The 20,226-nt window shown below is 57.2% G+C and overlaps 1 protein-coding gene across 1 annotated transcript in view; it reads left to right on the top strand.

The window, feature by feature from the left end:
* The window catches only part of TBC1D9B (TBC1 domain family member 9B), a 29,389-nt gene extending 16,167 nt beyond the window's left edge, over positions 1 to 13,222 (top strand). The window contains exons 8-21 of the mRNA XM_056115669.1: positions 488 to 640; positions 1,475 to 1,625; positions 2,240 to 2,454; positions 3,654 to 3,771; positions 5,370 to 5,655; positions 6,199 to 6,328; positions 6,417 to 6,515; positions 6,979 to 7,047; positions 7,593 to 7,833; positions 8,163 to 8,228; positions 9,158 to 9,229; positions 9,509 to 9,601; positions 10,980 to 11,086; positions 11,642 to 13,222. Of these exons, the coding sequence (XP_055971644.1) occupies positions 488 to 640; positions 1,475 to 1,625; positions 2,240 to 2,454; positions 3,654 to 3,771; positions 5,370 to 5,655; positions 6,199 to 6,328; positions 6,417 to 6,515; positions 6,979 to 7,047; positions 7,593 to 7,833; positions 8,163 to 8,228; positions 9,158 to 9,229; positions 9,509 to 9,601; positions 10,980 to 11,086; positions 11,642 to 12,553 (2,712 nt within the window). The 3' untranslated portion in view covers positions 12,554 to 13,222. The remainder of the gene's footprint in view (positions 1 to 487; positions 641 to 1,474; positions 1,626 to 2,239; positions 2,455 to 3,653; positions 3,772 to 5,369; positions 5,656 to 6,198; positions 6,329 to 6,416; positions 6,516 to 6,978; positions 7,048 to 7,592; positions 7,834 to 8,162; positions 8,229 to 9,157; positions 9,230 to 9,508; positions 9,602 to 10,979; positions 11,087 to 11,641) is intronic.
* Positions 13,223 to 20,226: the final 7,004 nt, after the last annotated feature.

Below are 20,226 nucleotides of genomic sequence, written 5' to 3'. Positions count from 1 at the left end.
ACAACAATGAAAGAGTAGGGCCAGAGTGATAGCACAGCGGGGAGGGTGTTTGCCTTGCACGCGGCTGACCCAGGTTCGATATCCGGCATCCCATATGGTCCCCCAAGCACTGCCAGGAGTGATTTCTGAGTGCAGAGCCAGGAATAACCCCTGAGCATCGCGGGATGTGACCCAAAAAGAAAAAGGAAAAAAAAGCAAAGGGCTGGAGCAATAGCACAGCAGGTAGGGCGTTTGCCTTGCACGCGGCCGACCCGGGTTCGGTTCCCAGCATCCCATATGGTCCCCTGAGCACCGCCAGGGGTAATTCCTGAGCGCAGAGCCAGGAGTAACCCCTGTGCATTGCCGGGTGTGACCCAAAAAGAAAAAAAAAAAAAAGCAAAGCGCTTGAATTTTGTATCCTGTAGGTAGTTGTCACGGTGGGTTCCTTGTTGCAGGGGTGCAGGACAGGGAGGGGGCTTGCTCACTCCATAGGGACTTTCTCTTCCAGTCCCCCCAAGAGTTCACCGAACTGCCAGCCCACCCATCCTCACCCCTGGGGGGAGCCCAGGGGGCCAACGTGCTAGAGGCGCCCACGGCCTCGCAGGGTCTACTCAAGCTCTTCCAGGGGGCCACGCAGATGGAGGACCTGGGCGCCAAGGGGGTGAGTGTCGTGGGCCATGTGCTTATGCCATGCTGAGGGGGTGGGGCAGATGGGGAGGAACCCCGCCCCAGGCTCGGGCGTGTTGAGCACCACAGGGGGATTTTTCTTGGATATCTGAGACTTGGGATCAGATAGTCCCACACTTGCTTGGCCTGCTACCCGCTTCTCAGGAAAAAAAAAGTTGAGTGTTCCCACAAATGTGCCTTTCCTCGGGATGGGGGGGTTGCACCACTGGCTCTTAGCGCTACTGCTAGCGCTGTCAGTGTGTGGGGCAGGGTGGCATCTTGTGTGGGGCCTGGGGAACCAGGGTGGGCCACATAGAAGGCAAGCACCTTCACCCTGGACGCTCCCTGGGCCCCCAATTTTGTTTTGTTTTTTTGAGCCACACCCTGCAGTGCTCAGGGATGACTCCTGGATCACTTCTGGCGAGGGCTCAGGACCACCGTATGTGGTGCTGGTGATCAAACCTGGGTTGGCTCATGCAAGAAAAGCAGCTTCCCCCTGTTCTTTCTGGCCAAATCTACAATTTTTTTCCTTTTTTTTCTGGGTCACACCCAGCTGTATGCAGGGCTTCCTCCTGGCTCTGTGCTCAGGAATCACTCTTGGCAGGCTTCGGGAAGCCTACAGGTGCCGGGTCTGCTGTGCCCAAGGCGGGTGCCCCAGCCATTGGACAGCCCTGCCCCTAGAGCTACATTCACCCTCCACTCTGGCACTCTCTGGGCAGGGCTGGAGCGGACCGAGCTTGTGTTTGGGAGGCTTAGAGCAGAAAGGGGTGCCTGTGGCCATCAGTGCGGTCCCCAAGAGGCCCCCGCAGCCCCCCATGCCTCTCCCCAGGCCAAGGAGAAGATGAAGGAGGAGTCATGGAACATCCATTTCTTCGAGTACGGCCGTGGCATGTGCATGTACCGCACGGCCAGGACCCGAGAGCTGGTGCTGAAGGGCATCCCCGAGAGCCTGCGCGGGGAGCTCTGGCTGCTCTTCTCAGGTGCGTCCCCGCAGGAGCTGGGTCTGGCCTCTTTGGCTGCTGCTGCACAGCCTACCCAAGAGTGGCCCCAGGGCCAGTGGGAACTTGGGGGCTGGGGCCGGGACCCCTGTCCCACCACCAGCACTCGTGGTAGCAATCAGCAGGGAACATAACCAGCCCACCCAAGTGTCCCCTTGGGGCTGGATCGGCAGGACAGTGGGGAGGGTGCTTCCCTAGAGCTTGGTCAGCACAGGTTCGACCCCCGGATTCCCGGAGGGGCCCTGAGCCCGAGGGGAGTGACCCAAGTGCAGGCCAGAGCAGCCTGTGAGAACTGCTGGGTGTGGCCCCAGCACCAAACAGAAAGACAGTGTCTCCTTTTTTCTTTGATTGGAGGCGGAGTGGCGGGTCGCTACACCCAGGGGTGCCCAGGGATCGCTTCTGGTGGGCCCAGGGGACCCTGTGGGTCCTGGGGATTCAGTCCCTCCGGCTATGTGCCATGAGAGCATCCGCCCCGCCCGTCGCGCTGGCCGTGCTTCTCACTAATGCACGGGCATCTTCCGAGCCCCCTCGGGAGGAGCGGGGTGGGGCGGAGGGGTGAGCCAGCGTGCCCGAACCCCTTCTGTTGTCCCAACTAGGGGCCTGGAACGAGATGGTAACGCACCCCGGCTACTATGCTCAGCTGGTGGCACAGTCCATGGGCAAGTACAGCCTGGCCACAGAGGAGATAGAGCGGGACCTGCACCGGTCCATGCCTGAGCACCCCGCCTTCCAGAACGAGCTGGGTATCGCTGCGCTCCGCCGAGTGCTCACGGCTTACGCCTTCCGCAACCCCAACATCGGCTACTGCCAGGTGGGTCCCCACTGTGCTCCCCCCCCCCCACTCACACACACCCCACTGTGTGATCTAAGAGCACACGTCTCGAGTCAGTGGGGTGTTTTGGGCAGTCTGTTTTTTTGTGAGAGAAGAAAGTACGGAGATCCCAGGCGCAGTGCTCAGAGACCTTCCCAGTGACCCATTATGTGTATAAAGCTTTTCTGGGGCCATTTCTAGGGGGAATGGTGTGGAGGGGTGTGTTTGTGTGGGAATCAGACACGGAAAAGAGTGTGTTCAATACATAAATGTGGATAGGGCCCCAAGCCATAGGGCAGCAGGCAGGTTGCTCACCTTACTGCTGACCTGGGTTCCTTCCCTGCCCAATCCTGCCAGGGGTGATCCCCTTGGCATAGAGCCAGGAGGACGCCCTGAGCACAGTCAGGTATGACCAAAAGCCCTATAGCCACAGGGACTGTGTCCATTTTGATAACGGGGACACGGACAGAGCAGGGGCTCAAGCTCTTCCCTCGCATGCAGCTGACCTGGGTTCAATCCCTGCCACCCTCTCAGGTCACACTGGGCATGATTCCTGATCCCCTTACGGTGTGGCCTAAAAATAGAAACAATAATAATAATAATAATAGAGACTCAAAAATGTTGCTCAGTAGTAACGCACTTACATTGCGAAGTCCTGGATTCAATCCCGGCACCACACAACAAAGAAGGCGGGGAGGGTATTGGAAAGACAGTACAGTGGGTAGGGCGATTACCAGGCTTCACCCAAGCCCGCCAGGAGTGACCCCTGAGCACAGATCCAGGAGTAAATCCTGAGCACTGCCAGGTGTGACCCCAAAACCAGAACGAGCCAGAAAATAAGGCCAGAGATAGGACATTTCAAGAGTCACAGGGAGGGACCCCCAAGTCACTTCCACCTGGGAGGCCCCTCACCCCTCCACCCAAAAGAATAATCGCCCAGAGTCTGGTGGGATGGGGGGTCTCCTGATGGGATTTGCTCTCACAACCAGGTAGGTGCCATCCTTTTGGGGGCGCCATCTGGAGGGGTGCGGGCAGGGCCGGGAGGGGATGGTTTGTGGGACAGGGTCTGGACAGGGTCTAGAGAGGCAAGTTCTGGTGGCAGAGAATGGTCTCTCGAGGGCGGGGTCTGGCAGAGTGGCCAGCCCAAGCGTGCCCAGCACCCCTACAGTCCGTGGCTGACCCTGTGCCCACCCCCGCAGGCCATGAACATCGTGACTTCCGTGCTCCTGCTTTACGGCAGCGAGGAGGAGGCCTTCTGGCTGCTGGTGGCCCTCTGCGAGCGCATGCTGCCCGACTACTACAACACCAGGGTGGTGGGTGAGTGGTGGGGCACGGGGACCCCCTCATGGTCCCGCCAGGGAATCGGGTTGGGGAGGGTGGGGTGCCACATGCCCTGGCAGCGAAGAAGTTCTAAGTGGCTGTGTCAGAGCAGTACAGCAAGACAGGCTTGCCTTGTCCGTAGCCAACCCGGGTTTGATCGCAGCATCCCATCAGGCATCCCCCGAGCACCATCAGGAGTGATTCCTGGGTTCAGAGCCAGGAGTAACCCCTGAGCCTCACCGGGGGAAAAAAAAAATTGAAGAGTTTTTAGAAACCTACAGAAGAGGGTCTGGAGCCACAGCCCAGGGGCTAAGGCACTTGCCTTTCACGTGGCCTACCCTGGTTGATCCCTGGCATTCTCATCCCCAGAGCACCACCAGGAGTGGTCACTAAGCTTGGAGCCAGGCGTAAATCCTGAGCACCGCTGCCCGCACGTGGCCCCCAAACCAAAATGACATGAAATCCCCAAAGGAGAGATAGTAAGCCAGGGAGGGACTGGCTCACACATGGGTGGTCAGCTTCCATCAACCCCCCCCTGCAGTGATACCAAGCACAGAGCCAGGCGTCAGCCTTGAGCACAGCTGGATGTGGCAGGAACGAGAAAGGGGAGGGAGGAAAGGAAGGAACAAAATAGAAGAAAAAGGAAAAGAGGGCCAGAGAGATCGTACAGCGATCAGGGTGCCTGCCTTGCACTCAGCTGGCCCAGAGCAATCCCCGCAATCCACATGGGCCCCCACACCCTTGCAGGAGTGATCCCCAAGCACAGCCAGCATACCTCCTCCCCCGGGAAAATAGGGGAAAGCAAAGTAACCCACAGAGAGCTAGGAAAGGGAGAGCCAGGCCCAGCCCCACCATCCTGCGTGGACAGAGCCACTCGCACCACACACACACACACACACACACACACACGTAACACCATTCACACCACACACACACACACACACACACACACACCACTCACCCCACACCACTCAGGCTGCACACACATATAGCAGCACTCACAGCACACACACACACATACAAACAACACTCACCCCACACCACTCAAGCCACCACTCAAGACGCACACACACATAATAGCACTCACACCACACACCCACCCACCCACCCACACACACACCACTCAAGCTGTACACACACACACATACACATAACAGCACTCACACCACACACACACACATACAAACACCACTCACCCCACACCACTCAAGCCACCACTCAAGACGCACACACACATAATAGCACTCACACCACACACCCACACACACACACACACCACTAAAGCTGTACACACACACACACACATAACAGTACTCACACCACACACACACACACCCCACTCATCCCACACCACTCAGGCTGCACACACATGTAACAGCACTCATACCACACGTTCATGTACGTAGCATTCACATGTATAAACAGCACTCACACCTTCTAAACACACACCACTCGCATATACACACACGACTCACGCATACACGCCACTCACAGACACACCACGCGTGCACAGCATCCCACCAGTGCTGGTGGACCAGGGCAACTTGGAGGCGCTGATGCGCGTCACCGCCCCCCTCACGCCCCCTGCCCCCCAGGGGCGCTGGTGGACCAGGGCATCTTCGAGGAGCTGACGCGCGTGCTGCTGCCGCCGCTGTGGGCCCGCCTGCGGGAGCTGGGCGTCCTCTCGAGCATCTCGCTGTCCTGGTTCCTCACGCTCTTCCTCAGCGTCATGCCCTTCGAGAGCGCCGTGGTGGTCGTCGACTGCTTCTTCTACGAGGGCATCAAGGTCATCCTGCAGCTGGCCCTGGCCGTGCTGGACGCCAACACCGAGGCGCTGCTGGCCTGCCACGACGAGGGCGAGGCCATGACCATCCTGGGCAGGTGACCGGCACACCGGGCCCCTCCCCTCAGCCAGCATTCTCGGCCCCCTCCCTCTCACAGCCCCTCAGCCCTCCCTCCCCACCCCTGCTCCCTCACCTGCCCTCCAGCTCCATGCCCCGCAGCCTCCAAGTCCAGCCCACACTGTTAGCCAGGCAGTGCAGTGACCCCTGGGTGCCCACCCCGGCAATGCTGCTCCCCCTTCTGAAGCTGCCACCTTGATCAAAGCAGTAGCCAGGCAAGCTCCAAGGGGGGCTGAGAATCGAGTTTAGTGGGGGCCTCCTTGTGGGTTAATGCTCGGGGTCTCCTGGCAGGAGGTGGGGGCTGCAGTGGGCAGATGCCGGGGGCATGCCCAGTGCTTAGGGGATCCCGAGGGCTGAGGTCCCTTGCCCCTCCCTGGGCACCCATTTCACGGCCCCACCCTCGCCCGGAGCCCACAGAGGTGCCCAGACTTACCTTGCACCCATCCCTGTGCTGAGATCCCCCTTGGGGGCTCGACATTCCTGAACACCTCGCACGGGCGGGGGCCGCATCTTCACCCCTCAGGTACCTGGACAACGTGGTGAACCGCCAGAGCATCTCCCCGCCTGTCCCGCATCTTCACGCCCTGCTGACGAGTGGGGACAGCCCGCCCGAGCAGGTGGACATCTTCACCTTACTGAAAGTGTCCTATGAGGTCAGGCACCCCACCCCGTGCCTGGGGGCTGGGGGTGGGAACTGGGGCCGGCGAAGCCATGTCTCACAGAGCTGCTCCTGTCCCGTAGAAATTCAGCAGTCTGCGGACGGAAAGCATCGAGCAGATGCGGATTAAGCAGCGGCTGAAAGTGATCCAGTCCCTGGAAGACACAGCCAAGAGGAGTGTGGTAGGGGCGGGGCACTGGGACCTGCTGTCCAGCGAAGGCAAGCTGGCAACCTGGGGACCTGCCTCCCTCCAGCACCCAAAGACCCAGCTTGCCCCTGGGGGCCTTTCTTTCTCCCCCCTGGAGCGAGAAAGTCCTGGAATTTTCTAGAATGAGTCCACAGCATTTTTTGTTTGGTTTGCCTTCTGCGGGCAAGCCACCCTGCCTTCCACCCCAACCGCATTTCCAGAACCCCTTCCAATGAGCTCCCTACCCCAGGTTTTCTCCAGGACGACCCTCAGTGCCCACCTGACTCAGGCCACATCCTTGCCTGAAGGATGGGGCTGCTTTGTGGTGGAAACCAGGCAGGGGGTGAGCTTGGGTGGGCGGGGACTCTCTCAAGGACTGGGCAGGGGAGGGTGGACTCCAGGTGCAGTGACTGGCCCAGACAGACAGACAGACAGACATCTCTTCTCTTCTTTCCCAGGTCCGAGCGATTCCTGGAGATATCGGCTTCTCCATAGAGGAGCTGGAGGAGCTCTATGTGGTGTTCAAGGTGGGCGCCACAGCAGAGGCAGCCCCGGTTCTAGGCCCCCTGCCCGGGGGCAGCTGCAGGGGGTCGAGGACAGTTAGCCCAGCATGCACACCCTGCAAGGCAGACAGGCCAGCGGCCAACTGGACCTGTGAGAGGCCCAGGAACTGAGCCATCTAGAACAGACACCTTCAGGACAGGTTGCATCCAGGCGCACCATGTGCCGCTTGGCCTGGGAGGTGGGGGGTGGGGCGGCTTCTCTGGAGGCTCGGGTGCTAGCGAGAAGGGGTGCCCGCAGTGCCCCCGAAAGCAGCCCTCCCCACTCCTTCATCATTGGTGCTGTGGGGCAGACTCAGGATAGATGCGCTCTTTTGGGTGCTGATGGTACGGCCCGGGAGCTGAGGGTCACACAATGCAGGGGCACCCAAGGGAGCTTCAGTGTTCTTACCAGACACGAGGGGAGCAGGGGGAAGATACCCCAAGAAGGGAAGCCGCTGTCTGCCCTGCGGCCCACCTGCCTCGTGACCCTGCTTCCGGCCCTGATTGGCACCTACATTCCCCCCTCACAGGCCAAGCATCTGGCGAGCCAGTACTGGGGGGGCAGCCAGCACCCCGCGGGGCGCCGCGACCCCAGCCTGCCCTACCTGGAGCAGTACCGCATCGACGGCGCCCAGTTCCACGAGCTCTTCGCCTCACTGGCGCCCTGGGCCTGCGGCCCCCACACGGCTGTGCTGGCCTCGCGCATGTTCCGCCTGCTGGACGCCAACAGGGATGCCCTCATCAACTTTAAGGAGTTTGTGACTGGCATGAGTGCGTGGCCCCGCCCAGTCACCTCAGGACCCCGCCCACATCCCTGCATGGCCCCGCCCAGTCACCTCAGGGTCCCGCCCACACCCCACATGGCCCCACCCAGTCATCTATGATCCCGCCCACCGCCAGTGGCCCTGCCCAGTCGCGGCAGTATCCTGCCCGCACCACCGCCCCCCTGCCCCGCCCCGCGCATGGCCCCGCCCAGTCACCTCAGGGCCCCGCCCACATCCACAGACCCTGCCTACCCCCTGGGCAGGGCTGGGCACCAAGGAGGGCTGGAGGGGGACCAAGATGCCCTGGCCTGGGTTGCCACTCCTGCTCCTCCACAGGCGGGATGTACCACGGGGACCTGACTGACAAGCTCAAGGCTCTGTACAAACTGCATTTGCCCCCAGGTGAGACCCCGCCCCAGCGTCTGGGTCCCATGAGGGGCTGGAGCTGGAGCGGTTCCCAGGGTGCACACTGGCTGGTAAACTCGGGATTTCTGTGCATATCCTTTCCCCCTTCCGTTGCTCAACAGTCTGACATGGGGGGGGGGGCTTTTTTGTTGTTGCTTTTTTTTTTTTTTTTTTTTTTTTTTTTTTTTTTGCTTTTTGGGTCACACCTGGCGATGCACAGGGGTTACTCCTGGCTTTGCACTCAGGAGTTACTCCTGGCGGTGCTCAGGGGACCATATGGGATGCTGGGAATAAAACCCGGGTCGGCCACTTGCAAGGCAAACGCCCTACCCGCTGCGCTATCTCTCCAGCCCCTGTTGTTGCTTTCTTTGGCCACACATGGGGTTCCTCCTGGCTCTGTGCTCAGGAATTCCTCCTGGCGGTACTCAGGGGACCCTATGGGGTGCCTGGAACTCAACTGGGGTTGGCCATGGGCAAGGCCAGGCAGGTTCTGGCTCCTCTCTGCCTCACTCCTTCTTCCCTCTCTGCCTCTCCCTCTCTCCCTCTCTCTGCCTCTTTTTGTCTGTCTGTCTATCTCTCTCTCTCTCTCTCTCTCTCTCTCTAGTCATCAGAGTTTTTTTCCCCCCAGGGGCCAGCCTAGAGGGCAGGTGCAGGACCCTATTCACACACACCCTTAGTCCCCACCTCCCTCACCAGTGAATCCTGCCCGCAGTGGTTCTGAGAGCTGGGCTCCCTGGGCAGCAGGGTGGGGACACCGGTTCCAGAAAGTCCTGCATGGACACTGGGCAGTCTGGGTGCCAGCCTTAGGACCCGTCCAGCGTCACTGGCCCAGCCCGGTCCAGGCCCCTGCAGTCACGGGACCCCCCCTGGGCGGGAGCTGGAAGTGGACAGCACCCCAAGCCAGACCCTGCTTCTCCCTCGCCCAGCTCTGAGTGCTGACGACGCCGAGTCGGCCCTGGAAGCCACCCATTACTTCACCCAAGACTGCGCCCCCGAAGGTGAGCCTGGTGCCTGTGGGGTGGGGAAGCTGGGGGTGCCTCTCCCTGTACCCCTCCTCCCTTCCCTGACCTTTTTCGCCTCTCCACCTCCTGACTCTGCACCAGAGTCTGGCCTGAGAGAGCCCCAGGCTGCCCCCTGTTGGACACTACACTGCCCATTCCCAGGGCCACCCCTGGGAGCTAGAAATCCGGTCTGGACACTACCCAGAAATGAACAAAAGCCCTGCAGGGACAGCCGTGGTCTGACACTGTGACACCTTCTATGCGTCTTTCCCACAGGAGCCTTACAGGAGAGCCAGCACAAGGGGATCCCGAGAGAGGACGCGGGGGAGAGACAAGGGGGCAGACCCCGCCAGGACTCCCCAGGGACTGGTAAGGGACGATGGGAAGTGGTGTGGGAACCCTCCCTCAGCCTGACCCTGCATTGCTTACTCCAGGGGCACCCTCAGGAAAGCTGGGGTATCCCCCAGGAAATTCCAAGGGGGGTACAAGTGAGCATCGCCTCCAGGGCCCCTCCCGCCTGCAGCTTAGGGCGAGGTCACAGGAAACCAGGACAGAAGCGGGGTTCTGGCCAGAAAGTACCTGGGAAATGAGGGTGCAGGGCAGGAGACCCAGGCTCCTTTGACTTTTCCAACTTGCCACCCACTTTTAGGCCTTTCATGCACACACACACACAATGCCCCCCACCTCCAAAAACCCAGAGAAATGGAAAATAGGCCTTATAGGTCACAAAGGGGGTGGCGAGCTGAAGGTTAAGGGTTAGGCATTTGTCGGGATCCCAGGGACCACGAATGTCTCCCAAGCCTCACCATGAGTGAGCCCTGAGCACAGTCAGAGTCAGCCCTGAGCTCTGCTGGTAGTGACCCCAAACTCAGTAAATGTAGCACAGACAGGCACTGTCTTGTCTGTAGCACTGTCCTCCTGTTCATCAGTTTGCTTGAGTGGGCACGAGTAAGGTCTCCATTGTGAGACTTGTTACTGTGTTTGGCATATCGAATACGCCACGGGGAGCTTGCCAGGCTCTGCCATGTGGGTGGGATACTCTTGGGAGCTTGCCAGACTCTCTTGAGAGGAACGGAGGAATCGAACCCGGGTCGGCCTCATGCAAGGCAAACGCCCTACCTGCTGTGTTATCAATCCAGCAGAATACATAAATGAATCAGGCTGGAGCGATAGTGCAGTGGGTAGGGTCTTGCATGCAGCCAACCCGGGTTCGATTCCCAGCATCCCATATGGTCCCCCGAGCTCCACCAGGAGTAATTCCTGAGTGCAAAGCCAGGAGTAACCCCTGAGCATCGCTGGGTGTGACCCAAAAAGCAAATAAATCATAAACTTACTTCAGGGCCCGAGAGCTACAAGAGCTAGGACAGAGACGAAGGTGCTAGCCTTGTTCACAGCAGACCCAGGTTCAGTCCCCAGCACCCCATAGGGTCCCCTGAGTTCTACTAGGAGTGATCCCTGAGCACAGACCCAGGAGCACCCTGAGTATTGCAGGGTGTGACCCAACAACCCCGTTCCCCCCAAAAAAATTTTGCCACAACCACCGTACTCAGTTTTGAGCACCCTAAGTGTCTGCGCCCACTCTCCCGGAGTGGGGCTCCAGCACCCCTGACCTCCCAGCCTCCCCAGGCCCCCTAAAGCCCCCTGCTTTCCTCTGCTGTGGTGTGGGGTATCATCAGCTGAGGGGAGACATAGGGGACCCCCCCACTGCTCTGCCCCCTCTCCTGCTCACTCTCTTTCCTCCCCATAGAGGACAAGGGGACCAGCCCTCCTGACTACCGCCATTACCTGCGAATGTGGGCGAAGGAGAAGGAGGCCCAGAAGGAGACCATCAAGGATCTTCCCAAGATGAACCAGGTGAGTCCAGAACCTGGCCCCTTCTAGAAAGTTCTGAGCTCACAGTGAGGCCCTTCAAGAGGATTCCAAACCCTCAGCCAGGGCCCTTCTGGAAGGTTCTGAGCCTGCAGCCAGGGCTCTGAGACTACAGCCAGGGCCCTTCTGGAAGGTACAGAACAAGCCCCACTTGCCCACTCAGGCAGGGTTTCAGGGCCTTGTGGTTGGCAGTAAACAGAAGAGCAACGACCCAATCATCAGCACCCTCGAACCCCAACTCTAAACAAAAGAGAAAGAAAGAAAACACCCCAGAAGTGGTGAGCTGTAGCTGCAGCTTACTCTCAGGAGGACCCCCTGCCGCCAGCTGAGCCTGATGCTGAGGAAGAGTTGCAAACCCCCGCACCCACAGGGTCCAGAGCTACTGAGAGGTGCTTGGGTGTTTGCCCCCTGTGGGGTGCGAGGCCCAGAATTTGATCCCAGAGTCACGGGCCCGCAGCGTCAGACCCTCCGGGAGCGTGGTGATCGGGGTTAGCGGGGTGCGGAGACTCGGGGACCGAGCAGGGCCTTGTACCCCCACAGGAGCAGTTCATTGAGCTGTGCAAGACCCTGTACAACATGTTCAGCGAGGACCCCCGCGAGCAGGAGCTCTACCACGCCATCGCCACGGTGGCCAGCCTGCTGCTGCGCATCGGCGAAGTGGGGAAGAGGTTCTCCGCGGGGTCGGGTTCCTCAGGCCGGAAGAGCCTGGAAGACAGCCCAGAGGCAGAGGAGAAGGAGGCCCATCACGAGCCCACCACCGTGGAGGCCACCAGGGACCCGCCTGCCAAAGCTGGTGGGGACAGCCACGCTCACAAGGCCCCGCCTGAGAGCCAGGGAGTAGGGGAGGGGGGCGAAGGCGAGGGCCGAGGGGGCTTGTCCCCACCCCTCCCACCATCGCCTCTCTGGGACGAGGACACCAAGGACGATCTGTCTGTGTCGTCTTTCTCGGTGGTGAGCTCCGGCTCACTGCCCTGTGACGATCTGGCAGAGGATCCCGTGCTTGTAACCGGGGAGCCGGACCCTGAGGGGGTGGCAACAGTGACCGGCGCTGAGGGGACCATGGACAGGGTGGTGAGGGCCGAGGACGCTGTGGAGGAGACAACGATCGCCCAGGGCGCCGTGGATGGGGCAGAGAGGGCCGAGGGTGCTGTGGACGGAGCAGGGCAGGCCGAGGGCATCGTGGACGGAGCAGGGCGGGCCAAGGGCGCCGTGGAGAGAGCAGGGCGTGCCGAGGGCACTGTGGACGGGGCAGGGCGGGCCCAGGGCACTGTGGACGGGGACTGGTGCATCTCATTTGAGCAGATCCTGGCGTCCATCCTCACCGAGCCGGCACTGGTGACCTTCTTTGAGAAGCGGGTGGACCTGGGCACCAAGATCCAGGAGCAGAAAAAGGTGGACCGGCAGGTCAGCACCAGCAGTGACCCCTCAGAGCAGTACGGAGGCTCTGGCTGAAGTCCCGACCCACTCCACCCCCTCCAACCTCCCCCAGTGGGACAGTGGCCCTTCTCTGTCGCCTCAGCTTGCCCCCTGCCTGGTCCTTCACTCCGGGGGTGTCCAGGTACTGGGCGGGCGACCGTGTCTGCAAAGCGGGGGCACCGAGTGTTCCCAGGGCCAGAGTTCAGCTGCCGAGCGCTCACTCCTGAGGGCCCGACCTGCCCCAACTCACATCAGCTGCCCCGGCCTCGCTGCTCAACGTTCCTCAATAAACCCAGGAGCTAAACGCACCCATTGGTGCCCGAGCCCGTCCCGCCCAGACCCCAGCTTCTCCCGCAGACCCTGCCCTCGGTTCCTCCCAGCTTGGTGGCCTCATTCCACCAGGTGGACACCGGGTTCAGGGAGCCAGATTTGGGGGCGGGGGCACAGAAGCAGGCGTGCCTGGAGAAGCCCCTCACAGCTGCCAGCTAGGGCTGGGGCGGCAGGGGTCCGCAGGGGAGCCTGCCCCGTCAAGGACTCTCCAGCTTTATGGAGGGACCTCATTGTTAAAGGAGCCAAGAAGGCACAGGATTCACTGGCTGGACTCCAGCCCCGGGTCTGTTTTCATTTGGGGGTCCCCACCCGGGAGGGTTCAGGGCCCTCCGGGGGACTCAGAGATACCTGTGGGGGGGTCGGGGGTGGAATCTGTTAGCCTGGGGCCTTCGCCCATATGAGTGCCGTGTCCCCAAGGCCACCAAGTGCCTGGGTTTTCAAGTACTTAAGAAAGTGACAGGAAGCAGACGTGAAATTCACCTGCCTGCCTCAGGGTTGGATTTAGCCCTTTCCAGAGTTGAGGGACTGGCAACCCCAGTGCATGTTTCCGGGTTTTTTTTGGGGGGGGGGCAGGGGCCTCACCCGGCAGTGCTCAGGGATCACTCCTGGTGGGCTTGGGGGTCCCTATGGGGTGCCAGAGATCAAAACCAGTTGTGCCTGCTCAGGCCTCTCGATCTTTTTGTTTGTATTTCACTTCCAGCAGTGGGGCCCTCGCAGTGCTCTGTACTTCCTGTTTTTTAGATACTTTAATGGGTGATTTGAAAAATGGGATCCACAATGTTAACTTGGCTACAACTTCTAGGCCTGTGGGATCTTGAGTAGTAAGTTTTATATCAAGGGGTGGGGGGGCAAGTCATTAATATGGGTCAGCGTCCTTCCCACTATTTATACCAATTGTTCTGCCCACTTTCCCTGATTGCTGAGAATTCATTACAGGACCTGTTTCTGGCTAGAAGAAAATGGACACCTAAGACTAACAAACCCTGGGGCTGGAGTGATAGTACAGCAAGTAGGGCATTTGCCTTGCACACCTCCAACCCAGGTTTGGTCCCCAACATCATATATGGTCCTCTGAGCACCACCATGAGGAGTATTCCTGAGTGCAGAGCCAGGAATAACTCCTGAGCATCACAGGATGAGACCCAACAAGCCAAAAAAAAAAAAAAATGGATTAAGGTATCTTCTCCTGAAAAAAAAAAAAGCAAACCAAATGCTTTAGGTTGGGTCATGGGATAGAAATACAGGGTAGAGCTCCTGCCTTGGCCCCCCAACATCTCATGGTGCTCTGCAGCCCTGCCAGCATTGACCTCTGAGCTCAGGGCTGGGAGGACCCCCTGAGCAGCACCGGGTGTGGATGTCCCCCCCCAAGCCTCGTGTTTCATTGAATAGAAAGAATTCAATAACTTGAATTTGAATCAATATTTTATATGCCTCTGATATAGAAATTTGAAAATATACCAAAGAAATACAAAAGAATGCAAATGAGTATCTTGCCTTTTCATTTAGTAAAATATTGTACAAATGTTCATAGTCATATGCTCACCAGTTCATCATGCAACCTGAGCTAATATGCAAAATGTTGGCCCAGAAGAATAAATGACTCTAGTGATATTTTAAATATATTTTTACTCTGTGAACAAAAATGCAAATTTTGAAACTACTCACTTGCCAAGTGGAAGTTGCATCAAACTGTTCAAGTCCTTATCATTCCCAAGGGGAAAAAAATAAACTTATCTGGATTTTTAAAAGATCACCTGTTTGTTGCAAAATAATAAAAAAGTAGAAAAGATACTGAATCCATGTGTTTGCTGACCTTCCTCCTCCTCCTCCTCCTCCTCCTCCTCCTCCTCTCTGAAGAGATGCAGGGGATTGAACTCAGGTCAACTGCCTACTAAGCAAGCGCATTACCAGCATTTGCCTTGCACGCAGCCAACCTGGATTCGATTCCTCTCGGAGAGCCCGGCAAGCTACCGAGATTATGCTGCCTGTGCAGCAGAGCCTGGCAAGTTCCCAGTGGCATATTCTATATGCCAAAAACAGTAACAAGTCTCACAATGGAGCCATTACTTGTGCCCGCTTGAGCAAATCGATGAACAACAGGAGGACAGTGCCACAGTGCTACTATCTCTCTAGCCCTATTTAAACTTTATAACTCAGCCACAAGTCCCTTGAATAAATATTGCTTCTCCTTCCATCACCCATCAAACTTCCATGGCTGATGTTGTCCCTGCTTTCAGCCCTGATAAATCACCTTGGAAATAAAGATTGTTTTGCTGACACGAGCTGTGAAAGAGCAGAGAGAGAGAGACAGCTAAGGATTAGATAGTGGGTTTATTAGAAGCTCGGGGCTGAGGACCCCGTCAGAAGAGAAAGAGCCTTGGAGTCCCATCTGCTGAGAGGATCTTTTTTCTTGTCTAAGAGTGAGCTATAACCTACAAAAAAGAAAAAAAGTGAAACATCTTTCCCAGCCTTCAGGTACCCAAAAAGAACAAGAAACGTCTGTGTCAGTGTCTCTTGCCCGTTTGTCATGAGCTTCAGGTGCCACTCCCAGGCATCCCCTAAATCTGGGGGCCTGTGCTCTCCTGCGCCTCTGGCAGCCCTTCTTCCAGATTAGGAGCATACAGATTAAAAACCCTTCCATCCCTGGCTGAGCTTGGGGTTGATTTTAGTGTCCTAGTTCTCATTACATTACCGTTTCATAATTCTCATTACATTCAGCTTATTTGTCATTACAAAGACCACCTACAAAATATCAAGATTTGGGGCTGGATAGTACAGCGAGGAGGGCGTTTGCCTTGCACACAGCCAGCCCGGGTTCTATCCCCGGCTTCCCATATGGTTCCCCCAAGCACTGCCAGGAGTAATTCCTGAGTGCAGAACCAGGAGTAAGCCCTGAGCACCGCTGGGTGTGACCCCCCCCCCAAAAAAAAAAAAACCTCAGTATGGCTTGCTATGTTGATCCTGAAGTGAAGACAAATATAAAACAAAGGGAACTCCTGTGTCCGAGACATGCAACAGGAATTAAGGCTCTTGCCTGGCAAGTGGCCTATGCTGGTTGGAATCCCTGGCACCCCATATAGATTCCCCCAAGGACCCACAGCGTCACTCCTGAGCAAAGAGCCAGCAATATCCCTCAAGCACCACCAGGGGGTGCTGCTGAGCATACCACCAGGATTAGCTCCTGATTACCTCTGGATGTGGCCCAATACTCCACTCCTTTTTTTTTTTTTTTTTTTTTTTAGTGAAACACCATGAGGTACAGTTGAAGACTTACAAATTTTTGTGCTTGGGTTTCAGTTGTACAATGATCGAGTACCCATCCCTCCACCAGTGCCCATTTTCTACCACCACCGATCCCAGTAGCTCTCCCACCCTCCAACCCCCCCATCCCACCCTGCCTCTGTGGCAGGGCATTCCCTTTTGCTCTCTCTCCTTTTGGGTGCTGTGTTTTGCAAGAGAGGCATTGAGTGGCAATCATGTTCGGTCTATAGTCTACTTTCAAGCATGCATCTCCCATCCTGGGAGGATCCTCCCAACACCCTTTATTTGGTGCTCCCTTCTCTATCTGAGCCGCCTTTACCACTAGAGTGTGCGGCTGGCCTCCAAGCCATGGCCAATACTCCACTCTTAAGAAGGAAGCATAAATGATGAGGACCAAGTCTGCTGTAAAGACTATGGGGGTACTTGGCAGACCCGTGCTGCTAAAGTGTCTAAAGGGTCTAAACTGCTGCCTTGGGGAGAGGCTGTTAGGCACTTGCTTTTGTGGTTCTGGGAATTTCCATGTGGCCTTCCATGCTGCCAGGAATTAAGAATGATCCCTGAGGGGCTGGAGCAATAGCACAGCGGGTAGGGCATTTGCCTTGCACGTGGCCGACCCAGGTTCAATTCCCAGCATCCCATATGGTCCCCTGAGCACCGCCAGGAGTAATTCCTGAGTGCAGATCCAGGAGTAACCCATGTGCATCGCTGGGTGTGACCCAAAAATCAAATAAATAATTTTAAAAATTTAAAAAATAAAAAAAAAATTAAAAAAAAAAAAGAAATGATCCCCCGAGCACCAGCAGGAGGCGCGTCTGAGCATAGAGCTAGTAATAGCACCACTGAATGTGGCCCAAACCCCCAACTGGAGGTTGTGGGGATGACACAGGAAGTCTGAAGAAAGAGAATCCAGTCTGCTGTAGAGAACGTGGATGTCCTGGGGGGGGCGGGGATCGGTATGCTGGATTGGGGAAAGGCTATTAGGCAGGTCAGTGGTCCTGGGGATTTCTGCATTTATGTGCTCCTAGCTGGCCCCACCTCTTACACCACCCCCCATCTGCGCTGAAGCTGGCCCTCTGCCTCCCCTGGCTACACTGTGGCCCCTCCGAGGGCCCTCCACATACATGCTCTGCTGTGCTCAAGATTGTGGCCAGCTGTATCTCAGAGCATTTAAACTTCACTCACAGGTGAAATGCATCCTAACAGCCGGGCCACATGGATGGTGTGACAGGGTAAGGCACTTGTCTTGCATGAGATGGAACTTGGTTCCATCCCAGGAACTTCGAAGGGTCCCAAAGCACCTCAGAAACTAGCCCCTTAGCACCCTTGGTGTGATTTCCCACACCCCCCCAACTAAAACTAAAGTTTGAGAAAGGAAGCCTCAGTTTCCCGAGCACAGCTGCAGTGAACTGTTCCACTGGAATTGACCATTCTACAGACTGACCATACCTGCAGGACTTAGTCATAACACAGCAAGGAGGGTGCTTGCCTTGCATGCAACCACTGAGTTTGATTTCTGGCATCCTGAGCCCTCCACTAGTCAGAGTAACCCCTGAACTCTGAGTGTGGCCAAAAAAAAAACAAAGCAAAACAAAATCATCCAATAAAATAAACATGCCTGCAGATGGCACTGGATAATGTGTAGGTCACATGCCTCGAACCGTCACCAACTCATCTGGGTTCAGTCCCTGGTACCAGAGTCCCATGGTGGTATATCGTCAGGAATGATCCCTGAGTGCAAAGCCAGCGGCCTTACCACCACCAGGTGTGGCCTCAAACCCAACACATATTAAAAATAAATTCTGAAAAGTAAATACTTATAGTAAATTGGGCTGGAGCGATAGCACAGCGGGCAGGGCGTTTGCCTTGCAAGCAGTCAACATGGCCGACCCGGGTTCGATTCCTCCACCCCTCTCGGAGAGCCTGGCAAGCTACCAAGAGTATCTTGCCCACACGGCAAAGCCTGGCAAGCTTCCTGTGGCATATTCGATATGCGAAACACAGTAACAAGTCTCACAATGTTATGGGCCCGCTCGAGCAAATCGATGAACAACGGGAGGACAGTGACAGTGACAATAGTAAATTAGTTCCTGGAAATTCATGGACTCTGAGATAGAGGAAGATCATCATTTTCTGAGATCATAAATTCTGCCCCAGGCTTGTACTCAGAGGAGACTAAGATAACGGGGCAATATCTGGGTTGATGTTCAAATGTATCACTTGACTAGGTCTTATATAAGCAGACCTATCAGGGAACACAGCAACCTAATACAAAATGTTCATCTTAGGGGCCTGAGCGATAAAACAGCAGATAAGGCGTTTGCCTTGCCCTCGGCTAGCCTGAGTTCAATCCCCAGCATCCGTTTGGGTCTCCTGAGCACAGCCAGGATTAATTCCTGAGGGCAGAGCCAGGAGTAACCCCTGAGCATTTCTGGGTGTGACCCAAAAACAAAAGCAAAAACGTGGACACTGTTCTGGGCTGATCCAGGACACCCTATATTGTCCTCTGAACCCTGCCAGGAGTGATCCCTGAGCATAGATCCAGGAGTAAATCCTGAACACCACTGGGTGTGGCCCAACTACAAACTGGAAAAATTCCAGAGTGTAGAATGGGATGATTGCCAGGTGGAGGCCTGGGCCAAACATTGTCCCCCCAATGTTGTTCATGGGGGTGGGGGGATGGACAAGACAGATTTGGCAGCAGCATCTACTACTTCGGTTTTCCCGGGGCTTCATCTCCATCTGTGCCTGATTTAATCCCGTCTTGCTGGCTCCACTGTGGCCCCTCCGGAGGCCCTCCACATACATGCTTTGCTTAATGTTATTAGCTAGAGGTCATCGGCAGGGCCAATGGCAACCCAGCACCAATTTGACATTGATTCTTTGGTGTGAGGGGAAAAGTCAGTGATGAGCATTGTACAGATCATAAGCCTGGTCATACTAGCTATTCCCTTGGTAAAAACGAAATGTGTATATATCCCCACCCCACCCCCAGCATCCTCTAACATTAAGGTCTACTGTTACCATTTGCATTTCCCAAAGCAGTTTGCTCGACGCTCTGGCTCAGGGGAATGGAGCAACAGTTGGTAAATGTGAAGATTAAGGGTTTTGGGGCCCAAACAATCGTACAGAGATGAGACTGCGTGCGTTGCACGTAGCCGACCCATAATCGATCCCCGGGACCACACACGGTTCTCAGAGCCCCACCAGGAGTGACCCAGACCGCGGGGCCAGCAGTAAACCCTGGGCACAAAGGGATGCGCCACGTTCCCCCTCAAAGAGAAGATTCTGATAGTCCTTCCGCGGAGTGAGACTTGGAAACCTGCTCCTCCGCCTCCCGTACGACGTCAGAGAGCAAAGGTGAACTGCCTGCCACGGCCCAGAGGGACACACGGCTCAGTTACGTCACCAGAAAGACTCAGAGCCGCAGCCCGGGCTCAGGCACCGCCCGGTTCCTGCCCCGACGCCGGTGCGAGGGACAGAAACCGGAAGCGGAGCAGCCCCGAGCCCGGGGGCGGCGGGAACCGGCCGGGACCAAGAGCCTGTGAGGCGCCGGAGCGACAGGCCTGTCCACTGCCGGCCCGGGTTCCATCCCATAGGGTCCCCCGAGCCCGCCAGAAGGGATCCCTGAGTGTAACGCAGGAGCAACCCTGAGCATCGCATGGTGTGACCCAAAAAGAAAAAAAACAAAAAAGCAGTGCGTCTGAGCAGCTGGGGAGCAGGCAAGGCCGGCCGCCTGCCGGGGTAGGGCAGCCCTAAGGCCCCAAAGCGCAGGCGCACAGAGCATTTAGGGCGGCGGGCGGAGGGCTACGGGAAGAGCGCCCAGGAAGGGTAGAGCTAATCACACGACCGGACCACTCCTGATACTTCCGCGGACTAGATAGTTCAGCGGACCACTAGAGTCAGTGCGAGCGCGGGGCGCATCCTGGGCGCATGCGCACTCCGGACGGTTTGGGCGCTATTGAGCAGCTCCCAGGCGGATGGGGCGGGCCGCAGCCCTTTATCGCCAGGCGCTTCCCGGCCCATAAAAGCAAGCGCGCTTCCGGGGGCGGGGCCCGGGAGCTTTCGGGGGCGGGGCCGAGACCGCCCGGACGCTCTGCGCAGGCGCGGGCACCGCCGCT

The sequence above is a fragment of the Sorex fumeus genome, unplaced genomic scaffold, assembly GCF_029834395.1.
Source record: "Sorex fumeus unplaced genomic scaffold, SorFum_2.1 ptg000029l, whole genome shotgun sequence".
Taxonomy (NCBI): domain Eukaryota; kingdom Metazoa; phylum Chordata; class Mammalia; order Eulipotyphla; family Soricidae; genus Sorex; species Sorex fumeus.
The sequence above is the reverse complement of the archived record's forward strand: the minus strand, read 5'-3'. Positions and strand labels throughout refer to the sequence as shown.